The 13661-nt window shown below is 47.4% G+C and overlaps 1 protein-coding gene across 1 annotated transcript in view; it reads left to right on the plus strand.

The window, feature by feature from the left end:
- The first annotated feature begins 6285 nt into the window (after nt 1-6285).
- Nucleotides 6286-13661, plus strand: part of LOC109866118 (methyltransferase-like protein 24) — a 60635-nt gene continuing 53259 nt past the window's right edge. Inside the window, exon 1 of the mRNA XM_020454659.2 lies at nt 6286-7011. Within this exon, the coding sequence (XP_020310248.1) occupies nt 6673-7011 (339 nt within the window). The 5' untranslated portion in view covers nt 6286-6672. The remainder of the gene's footprint in view (nt 7012-13661) is intronic.

Genomic DNA, 13661 nt, shown 5'->3' on the forward strand with positions numbered 1-13661 from the left:
AGGAGGGGCACGCTTAGGGGAAATTTCCACTTAGTGCGACGAACAGGGATAAAAACTTTTCAATTATGGTGAGAAGTGTGTCGGAGCCTGAATTTAACACCCCAACAATGCAATTGTAGGCTAGGCAACTACTGTAGAAGTTGATAAACGATTGTGCAGACTAGTGTTCTTTTTTTTTCAGTCACTGCAATTTGGATAAAGACTATTAGTCCTAGCCATCACTTTCCATTTGATCAGTCAAACAAGATCTATGGCCTCATCAATGCACTGCTTTCAGAGATCCAGTGATTGATTCATCCTTCTATCTTCTTCTCCAAAACAATAGACGCTGTTTTCTCTGCTGAAAGATGTCACATCCACTAAATCTATTATCTTAACACAGGAAATCAATCAAAATGTGAAACGTTTGTTGTCTCAGACATCACCATGTTAGGCATAACAATGCAATGTGAATATACTGTAATCCTACGATGGTGAGTCAGACAGACAGCGACAGTGATATCAGGTGTGGACAGACTCAGGTTCAGGTGGTGAGTCAGACAGACAGGGACAGTGATATCAGGTGTGGACAGACTCAGGTTCAGGTGGTGAGTCAGACAGACAGGGACAGTGATATCAGGTGTGGACAGACTCAGGTTCAGGTGGTGAGTCAGACAGACAGGGACAGTGATATCAGGTGTGGACAGACTCAGGTTCAGGTGGTGAGTCAGACAGACAGGAACAGTGATATCAGGTGTGGACTGTCTGACTCACCACTTGAACCTGAGTTCTGTCTATGACTTTAAAGTCTATGATTTTAAAGCAACCCTGCGATTCTCTCCATTCTCTCTCTCTCTCTCCATTCTCTCTCTCGCTCCATTCTTTCTCTCCATTCTCTCTCTCCATTCTCTCTCTCTCTCCATTCTCTCTCTCTCCCCATTCTCTCTCTTTCTCTCTCTCCATTCTCTCTCTCTCTCTCTCTCTCTCTCTCTCTCTCTCTCTCTCTCTCTCTTTGTACATCTCTTCCGCTCTCTCAGACACACACAGTCACTCTTTCCAAGCTTGTGCTTAATGCTTTTTTGTAACTGGCACAAACTTTCACTGGCTGTCCTATGTCTGTTTATTTATTGTGATATATTTCACCTTTATTTAACCAGGTAGGCTAGTTGAGAACAAGTTCTCATTTACAACTGCGACCTGGCCAAGATACAGCAAAGCAGTGTGACACAAACAACAACACTGAGTTACACATCGGATAAACAAACATACAGTCAATAATACAATAGAAAAAATAAAGTATATATACAGTGTGTTCAAATGGCATGAGGAGGTAGGGCAATAAATAGGCCATAGTAGCGAAGTAATTACAGTTTAGCAGATTAACACTGGAGTGATAGATGAGCAGATGATGATGTGCTAGTAGAGATGGTGGTGTGCAAAAGAGCAGAAAAGTACATAAAAACAATATGGGGATGAGGTAGGTAGATTGGATGGGCTATTTACAGATGGACTATGTACAGCTGCAGCGATCGGTTAGCTGCTCAGATAGCTGATGTTTAAAGTTAGTAAAGGAAATATAAGTCTCCAGCTTCAGCGATTTTTGCAATTCGTTCCAGTCATTGGCAGCAGAGAACTGGAAGGAAAGACGGCCAAAGGAGGTGTTGGCTTTGGGTACGACCAGTGAGATATACCTGCTGGAGCACGTGCTACGGGTCGGTGTTGTTATCATGAACAGTGAGCTGAGATAAGGCGGAGCTTTACCTAGCAAAGACTTATAGATGACCTGGAGCCAGTGTGTGTGTGTGTGTGTGTGTGTGTGTGTGTGTGTGTGTGTGTGTGTGTGTGTGTGTGTGTGTGTGTGTGTGTGTGTGTGTGTGTGTGTGTGTGTGTGTGTGTGTGTGTGTGTGTGTGTGTGTGTGTGTGTGTGTGTGGTGACCCCAGCAAGACACCTGTGGTGCATTGTTCAAGACTGTCAGACCTCCCCAGGAGACTCAGGAAGCATGTGTCACGGTACGCACACAGAGGGGATAGCTGAGGTGTTTGTACGTGCATGTGTGGGTGGGTGTACTGTATGCTTGTGTGTGTCTGCTACATGTTTTTGGCCATTTCTCACTATAATATGTTATGAAAGTCGATAGCACCTATTAATGAATGATCGTCAGGTGGAGCATGGCTCTGTTGACTCTACCTGCCATAGTAAGGCAGCAGGGGGAAAGCAGAGGACAGAGGTATTGGTGGTTCTGTTGACTTACTGTATCTCTCCAACCTGCCTTGACTGGCTACAACAGGTGCACCTGTTTGTGTTCCGAGTGAAATTCAACTGACTGACCACCTGCAGCTAAAGCATAGGACAGAAAAGGACCAATCGAATTCTAGAATCACACAAAATCTGTAAACTGTGTAGCCTTTCTGATAGGCACTTAACCTGATATACTGGACTACTGGTTTATGATGAAAATGTCTGAAAAGCATTCCCAACCAATTACTATAGACCTTTCTCTCCATATCCACAGCATGGATATTTCTTTAATTTATATCAACATGCCTCAATGTCACTTCCATAGGCTCTATGACTCCATGTGTTGTCTGGTTATTACCATCTATCTGCCTGACTGAAACAGTGTGCTTATCATTACAAAGATCTTCAACAAGTAAATCATTCATGAATTCCACAGAAACAGACAGAAATCTGATGTGGAGATATAAGGTTGGTAGTAACACAACAGTTCCCCAGCCAGCCAACCCCCCCACCCCACCCAGTAGTCCCCCCAGCCAGCCAACCCCCCCCCCTCCAGTAGTCCCCCGAGCCAGCCAACCCCCCCCCTCCAGTAGTCCCCTGAGCCAGCCAACCCCCCCCTCCAGTAGTCCCCCGAGCCAGCCAATCCCCCCTCCAGTAGTCCCCCGAGCCAGCCAACCCCACCCCCTCCAGTAGTCCCCCGAGCCAGCCAACCCCCCCCCCCCCCCCCCGTAGTCCCCCGAGCCAGCCAACCACACCCCCTCCAACAATCCCCCACCTGTTAGTGTCCTCCCAACTCTATGTCCAATCACAACCAGAGAAATTCTGACCCTGCTGCGCATCTACATTCACGCACTCGCAAAGCCTCAAACACCAATCTAACCACACACACTGAGCTTGTACACATGTGCTCCTGTGCTATACACACATAAGCATACAAAAATGCCTGCATGTATGCATGCACACACACATCTACACACACGCACACCCTGCTACTGGTTCCAGCCCAGACACTCATTATTGGGGCAAATCTCCCCTCTCTTCCTCTTTTCTCCCCTCTCATACTCACATGTGGAGTCAATTGACCATTTTCCTCTCTCTGTCAGTCCAGTTTTCTACCACACAAACACACTCACTCCATCTTCCTTTCCTTGTATTTTCTCATTGTGGCTTTCCCTGTCCTACTCCATGCACCCAACTTGATTTCTTCTACAAGATGACCAGGTTTTCATGGAGATGTGGACAGAACGATGGAGAGGGCTGAGATGTTCTTCTCACCTCTCTAGACCCTAGAACAGCTGAGAAAGAACAAGAGGTTCTGCCTTCTTCCACTGTGAGAACCCAAACATCTGTCACACAGTCACTAATTTCCCAGCTACCAAGAGCTTTCTCACCAAAAAACAGGAGTAAAGCCTCTACCTTGTGAGAGTGTCAAATGAAGCATCATTATTGTGGTGAAGTCGTTCGACACTCAATCTCTCTGAAGCACTCTATGGTTGTCATTATTGACTTCTGCTCTGCATGGCCAACTGGAGTGGATGTAACAGAACCCAGGGTGAAGCGTAGAGTCACTGTCTCCTTTATCAACTACATCTGATTCTTCCCTGTTACTTCATCAAGTCTCAAGCCGTCACACACAGCGCAGAGAGGGGAATGGAGACTGGCTTTCCCTCTGCAAACATGTCATTTTGCAATAGTATGGTGCCAATGATGTACAAGCAAAGCAAAACGTGGCATGTGAACTCTGTGGAAAAAGACTTCCACCCACAGTATGTTCCATTCCAAGCTAGATCAGAAACATACTCCTTTTACAATTGGTCTGGTACTTGAATGAATGGGTGGTGGTAGCAGACAGTGACCGTAGGGTTGCCAGTTTGAATCCGGGGGCTGACAGAGAAATCTCTCTCTCAGTCAGTCCAGCTAGACATGCTTCACAGTGTCCCCTCATGGGGATTCCTTCTCCCCTTCCTTGTTCCCGTTCCCTCTCCTCACCCCAGTGAGCTGTATTCTGAATGTTGTACCACTAACTGACCATATGGTGGTGCCATAGAGTGCTACCTGTTAGAGCTAATAGCTGGATGGTGTTGCTGTGAGGGTTTAATCCATCATGTCCCTGTATGGCTCTGTGCTTGTCTTCTACCATTACACACTTACATAACTGGGGTTTTCAGAGGTGGGCGGTGGGGGGGACAACTGGAGGGATGAAGGAATGAAATATAGTTATCATTTCTCCACTTTCCTCTCCTTAGATGGTATACTATGAGATGTGCTCTAATGCAGTTGGGTGTATACTGTCTGGCTGGTTGTAGGCCTACACAAACAAACTTTATACAATATACTAATACCTATAGACATGTACTCTGCGGTAAAGCAGGTATTACGCAGGCGTGTGCCATATGTCAATGTGAGTCACATTCATGGGGTGTAACGTGCAAACACACTGTGTGCACACACACATGCACAAACAGATACACATAAAACTCTACCTTGACCGCCTCAGGATAGAAGCTAGCTGGCCCTGGAAACCACTTAGAATTGGAGTGAAACAGTCCAGTAAAAACACAGCAGAAGAAGACTTCATCTCATTGTATCCCTCATTGAAAGTCATTTAATCTTTAACTAACATCCTCCATTATTGACTTGGGAAAATTACCCTGTGTAATTGCCTGTGTGTCTGTGTGCTACTTCTCTCTACATACAGGTGGCAGTAGAGCCCTGTGCCTCCAGACAATCACAGCCTGTTTTCATAAATAAAGAGTGCACTGTCTGATTGCCTCCATATTATTCTCTTCATAAAGCCTGTGTAAATCCTCAATCATTCCACCCACATCTTCACTGACATAAATTAATAACGTCCCCAAAAGTCGAATGGATAAAGTTTCCCCAGCAGGCTAAAAATCCACTGTTCTTACTCTGACATAATCTACAATTTCCTACATTTCGTTGCCCTCTGCAATGTCAATAATAGAGTTAATAGATGGGAGCTGCAGTAGGGGAATTGTAATTATTTTATTTCTGAATAAAGGAGCGATTGGGATGCTTCAGGGGGAAATCAATGAAGGAGTAGGTTTTAGATAGAGGCAGGAGGAGGTATAGAGTGTTTCAAAGTGATTTCATAGGACTTCAGTACTAATGGTTTATAGATTAATCATGTTTATAGCCCGAGTTTTCAGATTGCAGCGAGCAGAAAGAGAGAGAGACAGAGAGAGATGGAGTGAGAGAGAAAGAGAAAAAGAGAGAGAATGAGGAAGAGAGGGACAGAGAATGAGAAATAGAGAGAAAGAGAGAGAGAGAGAGAGAGAGAGCAAAAGCACAAGAAATAGAGAGAGAAAGAGAGAGAGAGAGATGGAGAGAGAATGACAGAGAGAGAACGAGAGAGAGAGAGAGAAAGAAAGAAAGAGAGAGAGAAAGAGAGAGAGAGAGCTAAGGTAGATGAAGAACACTCACTCAGCCCTTCATTTCAAACACTGAAACACTTTCTTCTGGACCTCTGTATCCCTCTCTTCTCCATTCTTCATGTTTGTTTTCTTTTCCCTCTCTCCTCTCTTTCTGTGATAGACTGCACAAACACACAGGTCATACAGTTCTTCACTCTCCAAGACTGCACTTCCCTGTCTCCTTGTCCCTCTCTCCCTCTCTCTCCCTCTCTCTCTCTCTCTCTCTCCCTCTCTCTCTCTCTCTCTCTCTCTCTCTCTCTCTCAGTCTCTCACACCTTCTCTCCTTCCTTCTCCCTCTCTCTCTCTCTCTCTCTCTCTCTCTCTCTCTCTCTCTCTCTCTGTCTCTCACACCTTCTCTCCTTCCTTCTCTCTCTGTCTCTCTGTCTCTCTCCTTCCATCTCTCTATGATCTCCTGTATGAAACCGTGTCTGTAGAGAGAGAATGTGAGGCCTTGGTGACAGCTAGCTGTGGATGTGTTGGCCCTGCCCGGTGTGGAGTTACACAGTAACCCAAGACACAGGGGAACGGAGGGAGGGAGAGAGGGAGGGGTCAGACGGAGTGAGAGGGGTGTGTGTGAGAAAGGGGTGTGAGGGCTAGGACAGGGAGGGGAGAAGTTCCAAAACTTTTCATAGAGAGCGGCACACTCTATTCCACCGAGTCAATGTGCAGAGGTTCACACACACTGACACATACAGAGAGAGAGAGAGAGACACAAACACACACACACATACTAAATCACACAGGCACACACACACACTCACTCACACTGACGTAGTTGTTTTGTGATGAACAGGTGTCCTCCTGTCTCACAAACCTTCAGTAATGCTCATACTTATCTTGATCCAACTGTGGACTTAGGAGGAAAAGAAGGAGAGAAGGAAGACAAGAGAGAGACACACCACTCAAAGGATCAGGAGAAGAAGAATGGGATAGAGAAAGAGAGCGAGATCAACAATCTCATTGTTTAGGAGGCGAGAAAGAGAGAAACAGGGAAAAGTTAGATAAACAGTGTATCCAGGCATGTGGAGAGACAGACTGACTAGAGGACTGGCTCTGCGCCTGTGTCTTCTCCTCACCACTCTCTGTGTCTGTCTACATGTTTACCTGGAACTGGGGGAAAGGAGGGGGGCACCTTCGCCCCTCACCTTGGGACGTCCCACACAGACCAGCCAGGTGCTACTGGACAGCGGGGAAAGGAAACTGGGGGCCGCAGATCCCACGGAGAGCCGGGTTGGGGACAGAGCTGTGAAGAGAAGGGTGTCCTACGTACGCACGCCGAAGAAGGACTCTGTAGCAGGGAAGACAGTGGGCGGGGAGGACCCCTCCACATGCTGCCCACCTCTACGCCCGAACAGAAAGGTGAGTGAGAGCGATTATACCTGCTGTAGGATGATGTGACCACTAGGCACTTATCTGATCAGAAGTCAGTATCTGCTGTTGAATTGTTTATATTTGTGGAACTGTATAAGTATTATCTGATCCGAGAGCAGAGCTTAGTGGATGATACCCACCTGGAGCAGTGAGTCACTGAGGGAGAGTTGATAAGGGGACGTTCAGGAGCGCTCGTTCACTCACTGTTGGCACAAAGCTGCTTAATCCTTTGAGGCTGACAGACAGAAGAGGAGAAGGGCAGTGGGATCAATAGAGGAATGGAGTGCAGTCTCTAGAGCTGTAGGCTGAAGAGGGGAGAGAGAGGAGCGGCAGAGGGACTGGCGTTCCTTAGGTTACAGAGAGGGAAAGGACTCCTGTGTGGTCGAGCTGAGCTGTTTTACTGTACTAAAGGCAACAGACACACCACTCAGCGGAAATACTTTATCTGATAGACTCTGAGACTGAGAAAGATACTCTCAAACTGAAAGACTCTTATGCAGAAACTTCTGACTGTGCAGAAAAACCTGAGAACACTGAAATGTGCATTGAGTGAAATAACCAGCATTAGTTGGTTAAATAGTTGATATGCTATTAGATGTTAACGTGTGAAGGTGGGTGGGCCAAAGATGACTCACTGTTTGAACCAGGGGTGTAAAGATTTGCTACAAAGTAACAATGTCCAACAGAGAGACAAAGACACACATATCTCCTTCCACTCCACCATATTTCTCCTGTCTCAGTCTCTCTCCTGTCTTCTTCTCTCTCCTGTCTCAGTCTCTCTCCTGTCTTCTTCTCTCTCCTGTCTGTCTCTATCCTGTCTCTGTCTCTGTCCTGTCTCAGTCTCTCTCCTTCTCTCTCCTGTCTCAGTCTCTCTCCTGTCTCAGACTCTCTCCTGTCTCAGTCTCTCTCCTGTCTCAGTCTCTCTCCTGTCTTCTTCCCTCTCCCATCTCAATCTCTCTCCTGTCTCAATCTCTCTCCTGTCTCAGTCTCTCTCCTGTCTAGGGTCTTTCTCCTGTCTCAGTCTCTCTCCTGTCTCAGTCTCTCTCCTGTCTCAGTCTCTCTCCTGTCTTCTTCTCTCTCCTGTCTCAGTCTCTCTCCTGTCTTCTTCTCTCTCCTGTCTGTCTCTATCCTGTCTCAGTCTCTCTCCTTCTCTCTCCTGTCTCAGTCTCTCTCCTGTCTCAGACTCTCTCCTGTCTCAGTCTCTCTCCTGTCTCAGTCTCTCTCCTGTCTCAGTCTCTCTCCTGTCTCAGTCTCTCTCCTGTCTTCTTCCCTCTCCTGTCTCAATCTCTCTCCTGTCTCAATCTCTCTCCTGTCTCAGTCTCTCTCCTGTCTAGGGTCTTTCTCCTGTCTCAGTCTCTATCCTGTATCAGTCTCTATCCTGTCTGCTTCTCTCTCCTGTCTGTCTCTCTCCTGTCTCAGTCTCACTCCTGTCTCAGTCTCTCTCCTGTCTCAGTCTCTCTCCTGTCTCAGTCTCTCTCCTGTCTCAGTCTTTCTCCTGTCTTCTTCTCTCTCCTGTCCTCTTCTCTCTCCTGTCGTCCTCGCTCTCCTGTCTCAGTCTCTCTCCTGTATCAGTCTCTATCTTGTCTTCTTCTCTCTCTTGTCTTCTTCTCTCTCCTTCTCAGTCTTTCTCCTGTCTTCTTCTCACTCCTGTCTTAGTCTCTCTCCTGTCTCAGTCTCTCTCCATTCTTCTTCTCTCTCCTGTCCTTCTTCTCTCTCCTGTCTTCTTCTCTCTTCTGTCTTCTTCTCTCTCCTGTCTTAGTCTCTCTCCTGTCTCAGTCTCTCTCCATTCTTCTTCTCTCTCCTGTCTCAGTCTCTCTCCTGTCTTCTTCTCTCTCCTCTCTTCTTCTCTCTCCTGTCTTCTTCCCTCTCCTGTCTTCTTCTCTCTCCTGTCTCAGTCTCTCTCCTGTCTTCTTCCCTCTCCTGTCTTCTTCTCTCTCCTGTATTCTCTCTCCTGTCTTCTTCTCTCTCCTGTCTTAGTCTCTCTCCTGTCTTCTTCTCTCTCCTGTCTTCTTCTCTCTCCTGTCTTCTTCTATCTCCTGTCTCAGTCTCTCTCCTGTCTTCTTCTCTCTCCTGTCTCAGTATCTCTCCTGTCTTCTTCTCTCTCCTGTCTTCTTCTCTCTCCTGTCTCAGTCTCTCTCCTGTCTCAGTCTCTCTCCTTTCTTCTTCTCTCTCCTGTCTCAGTCTCTCTCCTGTCTTCTTCTCTCTCCTGTCTCAGTCTCTCTCTATTCTTCTTCTCTCTCTCCTGTCTTCTTCTCTCTCCTGTCTCAGTCTCTCTCCTGTCTCATTCTCTCTCCTGTCTTCTTCCCTCTCCTGTCTTCTTCTCTCTCCTGTCTCAGTCTCTCTCCTGTCTTCTTCTCTGTCCTGTCTCAGTCTCTCTCCTGTCTTCTTCCCTCTCCTGTCTTCTTCTCTCTCCTGTATTCTCTCTCCTGTCTTAGTCTCTCTCCTGTCTTCTTCTCTCTCCTGTCTTCTTCTCTCTCCTGTCTTCTTCTATCTCCTGTCTCAGTCTCTCTCCTGTCTTCTTCTCTCTCCTGTCTCAGTATCTCTCCTGTCTTCTTCTCTCTCCTGTCTTCTTCTCTCTCCTGTCTCAGTCTCTCTCCTGTCTCAGTCTCTCTCCTGTCTTCTTCTCTCTCCTGTCTCAGTCTCTCTCCTGTCTTCTTCTCTCTCCTGTCTCTCTCTATTCTTCTTCTCTCTCCTGTCTTCTTCTCTCTCCTGTCTCAGTCTCTCTCCTGTCTCATTCTCTCTCCTGTCTTCTTCTCTCTCCTGTCTCAGTCTCTCTCCTGTCTTCTTCTCTCTCCTGTCTCAGTCTCTCTCCATTCTTCTTCTCTCTCCTGTCTTCTTCTCTCTCCTGTCTTCTTCTCTCTCCTGTCTTCTTCTCTCTCCTGTCTCAGTCTCTCTCCTGTCTTCTTCTCTCTCCTGTCTCAGTCTCTCTCCTGTCTTCTTCTCTCTCCATTCTTCTTCTCTCTCCATTCTTCTTCTCTCTCCTGTCTTCTTCTCTCTTCTGTCTTCTTCTCTCTCCTGTCTTAGTCTCTCTCCTGTCTTCTTCTCTCTCCTGTCTCAGTCTCTCTCCATTCTTCTTCTCTCTCCTGTCTGTCTCTATCCTGTCTCTGTCTCTGTCCTGTCTCAGTCTCTCTCCTTCTCTCTCCTGTCTCAGTCTCTCTCCTGTCTCAGACTCTCTCCTGTCTCAGTCTCTCTCCTGTCTCAGTCTCTCTCCTGTCTTCTTCCCTCTCCCATCTCAATCTCTCTCCTGTCTCAATCTCTCTCCTGTCTCAGTCTCTCTCCTGTCTAGGGTCTTTCTCCTGTCTCAGTCTCTCTCCTGTCTCAGTCTCTCTCCTGTCTCAGTCTCTCTCCTGTCTTCTTCTCTCTCCTGTCTCAGTCTCTCTCCTGTCTTCTTCTCTCTCCTGTCTGTCTCTATCCTGTCTCAGTCTCTCTCCTTCTCTCTCCTGTCTCAGTCTCTCTCCTGTCTCAGACTCTCTCCTGTCTCAGTCTCTCTCCTCTCTCCCTGTCTCAGTCTCTCTCCTGTCTCAGTCTCTCTCCTGTCTCAGTCTCTCTCCTGTCTCAGTCTCTCTCCTGTCTTCTTCCCTCTCCTGTCTCAATCTCTCTCCTGTCTCAATCTCTCTCCTGTCTCAGTCTCTCTCCTGTCTAGGGTCTTTCTCCTGTCTCAGTCTCTATCTTGTATCAGTCTCTATCCTGTCTGCTTCTCTCTCCTGTCTGTCTCTCTCCTGTCTCAGTCTCACTCCTGTCTCAGTCTCTCTCCTGTCTCAGTCTCTCTCCTGTCTCAGTCTCTCTCCTGTCTCAGTCTTTCTCCTGTCTTCTTCTCTCTCCTGTCCTCTTCTCTCTCCTGTCGTCCTCGCTCTCCTGTCTCAGTCTCTCTCCTGTATCAGTCTCTATCTTGTCTTCTTCTCTCTCTTGTCTTCTTCTCTCTCCTTCTCAGTCTTTCTCCTGTCTTCTTCTCACTCCTGTCTTAGTCTCTCTCCTGTCTCAGTCTCTCTCCATTCTTCTTCTCTCTCCTGTCCTTCTTCTCTCTCCTGTCTTCTTCTCTCTTCTGTCTTCTTCTCTCTCCTGTCTTAGTCTCTCTCCTGTCTCAGTCTCTCTCCATTCTTCTTCTCTCTCCTGTCTCAGTCTCTCTCCTGTCTTCTTCTCTCTCCTCTCTTCTTCTCTCTCCTGTCTTCTTCCCTCTCCTGTCTTCTTCTCTCTCCTGTCTCAGTCTCTCTCCTGTCTTCTTCTCTGTCCTGTCTCAGTCTCTCTCCTGTCTTCTTCCCTCTCCTGTCTTCTTCTCTCTCCTGTATTCTCTCTCCTGTCTTCTTCTCTCTCCTGTCTTAGTCTCTCTCCTGTCTTCTTCTCTCTCCTGTCTTCTTCTCTCTCCTGTCTTCTTCTATCTCCTGTCTCAGTCTCTCTCCTGTCTTCTTCTCTCTCCTGTCTCAGTATCTCTCCTGTCTTCTTCTCTCTCCTGTCTTCTTCTCTCTCCTGTCTCAGTCTCTCTCCTGTCTCAGTCTCTCTCCTTTCTTCTTCTCTCTCCTGTCTCAGTCTCTCTCCTGTCTTCTTCTCTCTCCTGTCTCAGTCTCTCTCTATTCTTCTTCTCTCTCCTGTCTTCTTCTCTCTCCTGTCTCAGTCTCTCTCCTGTCTCATTCTCTCTCCTGTCTTCTTCCCTCTCCTGTCTTCTTCTCTCTCCTGTCTCAGTCTCTCTCCTGTCTTCTTCTCTGTCCTGTCTCAGTCTCTCTCCTGTCTTCTTCCCTCTCCTGTCTTCTTCTCTCTCCTGTATTCTCTCTCCTGTCTTAGTCTCTCTCCTGTCTTCTTCTCTCTCCTGTCTTCTTCTCTCTCCTGTCTTCTTCTATCTCCTGTCTCAGTCTCTCTCCTGTCTTCTTCTCTCTCCTGTCTCAGTATCTCTCCTGTCTTCTTCTCTCTCCTGTCTTCTTCTCTCTCCTGTCTCAGTCTCTCTCCTGTCTCAGTCTCTCTCCTGTCTTCTTCTCTCTCCTGTCTCAGTCTCTCTCCTGTCTTCTTCTCTCTCCTGTCTCTCTCTATTCTTCTTCTCTCTCCTGTCTTCTTCTCTCTCCTGTCTCAGTCTCTCTCCTGTCTCATTCTCTCTCCTGTCTTCTTCTCTCTCCTGTCTCAGTCTCTCTCCTGTCTTCTTCTCTCTCCTGTCTCAGTCTCTCTCCATTCTTCTTCTCTCTCCTGTCTTCTTCTCTCTCCTGTCTTCTTCTCTCTCCTGTCTTCTTCTCTCTCCTGTCTCAGTCTCTCTCCTGTCTTCTTCTCTCTCCTGTCTCAGTCTCTCTCCTGTCTTCTTCTCTCTCCATTCTTCTTCTCTCTCTCCATTCTTCTTCTCTCTCCTGTCTTCTTCTCTCTTCTGTCTTCTTCTCTCTCCTGTCTTAGTCTCTCTCCTGTCTTCTTCTCTCTCCTGTCTCAGTCTCTCTCCATTCTTCTTCCCTCTCCTGTCTCAGTCTCTCTCCTGTCTTCTTCTCTCTCCTCTCTTCTTCTCTCTCCTGTCTTCTTCCCTCTCCTGTCTTCTTCTCTCTCCTGTCTCAGTCTCTCTCCATTCTTCTTCTCTCTCCTGTCTCAGTCTCTCTCCTGTCTTCTTCTCTCTCCTCTCTTCTTCTCTCTCCTGTCTTCTTCCCTCTCCTGTCTTCTTCTCTCTCCTGTCTCAGTCTCTCTCCTGTCTTCTTCTCTGTCCTGTCTCAGTCTCTCTCCTGTCTTCTTCCCTCTCCTGTCTTCTTCTCTCTCCTGTATTCTCTCTCCTGTCTTCTTCTCTCTCCTGTCTTAGTCTCTCTCCTGTCTTCTTCTCTCTCCTGTCTTCTTCTCTCTCCTGTCTTCTTCTATCTCCTGTCTCAGTCTCTCTCCTGTCTTCTTCTCTCTCCTGTCTCAGTATCTCTCCTGTCTTCTTCTCTCTCCTGTCTTCTTCTCTCTCCTGTCTCAGTCTCTCTCCATTCTTCTTCTCTCTCCTGTCTTCTTCTCTCTCCTGTCTTCTTCTCTCTCCTGTCTCAGTCTCTCTCCATTCTTCTTCTCTCTCCTGTCTCAGTCTCTCCTGTCTTCTTCTCTCTCCTGTCTTCTTCTCTCTCCTGTCTTCTTCTCTCTCCTGTCTTAGTCTCTCAACTCAGGGAGCCATGCTGCTCAATAGCTACCACCTCTCTCATCTCTGTATCTTTAAAGAGCGACAAAACTCCAATCACCTCAGCATGTCTCAACCGAGGCTTCTTGAAAATCACTGCAGGCTTGTTATGCCACATCACCCCCGCCCTGAGCACCAAGAGCTAGTTGGCTCCTGGTGTGACATCAATAACAGATAGCACCATATGTTGCCTGGCGCTCTCTGGTTTTTAACACACATTTGTCACATAAGCTGTCCTAGAGCAGTGTTTCCTATCTCCAGTCCTCCAACAGTCTCAACAGTGTTTCCTATACCCAGTCCTCCAACAGTCCCAACAGTGTTTCCTATCTCCAGTCCTCCAACAGTCCCAACAGTGTTTCCTATCCCCAGTCCTCCAACAGTCCCAACAGTGTTTCCTATCTCCAGTCCTCCAACAGTCCCAACAGTGTTTCCTATCCCCAGTCCTCCAACAGTCCCAACAGTGTTTCCTATCCCCGGTCCTCCAACAGTTCCAACAGTGTTTCCTATCCCCGGTCCTCCAACAGTTCCAACAGTGTTT

The sequence above is a fragment of the Oncorhynchus kisutch genome, linkage group LG21, assembly GCF_002021735.2.
Source record: "Oncorhynchus kisutch isolate 150728-3 linkage group LG21, Okis_V2, whole genome shotgun sequence".
Classification (NCBI taxonomy): Eukaryota; Metazoa; Chordata; class Actinopteri; order Salmoniformes; family Salmonidae; genus Oncorhynchus; species Oncorhynchus kisutch.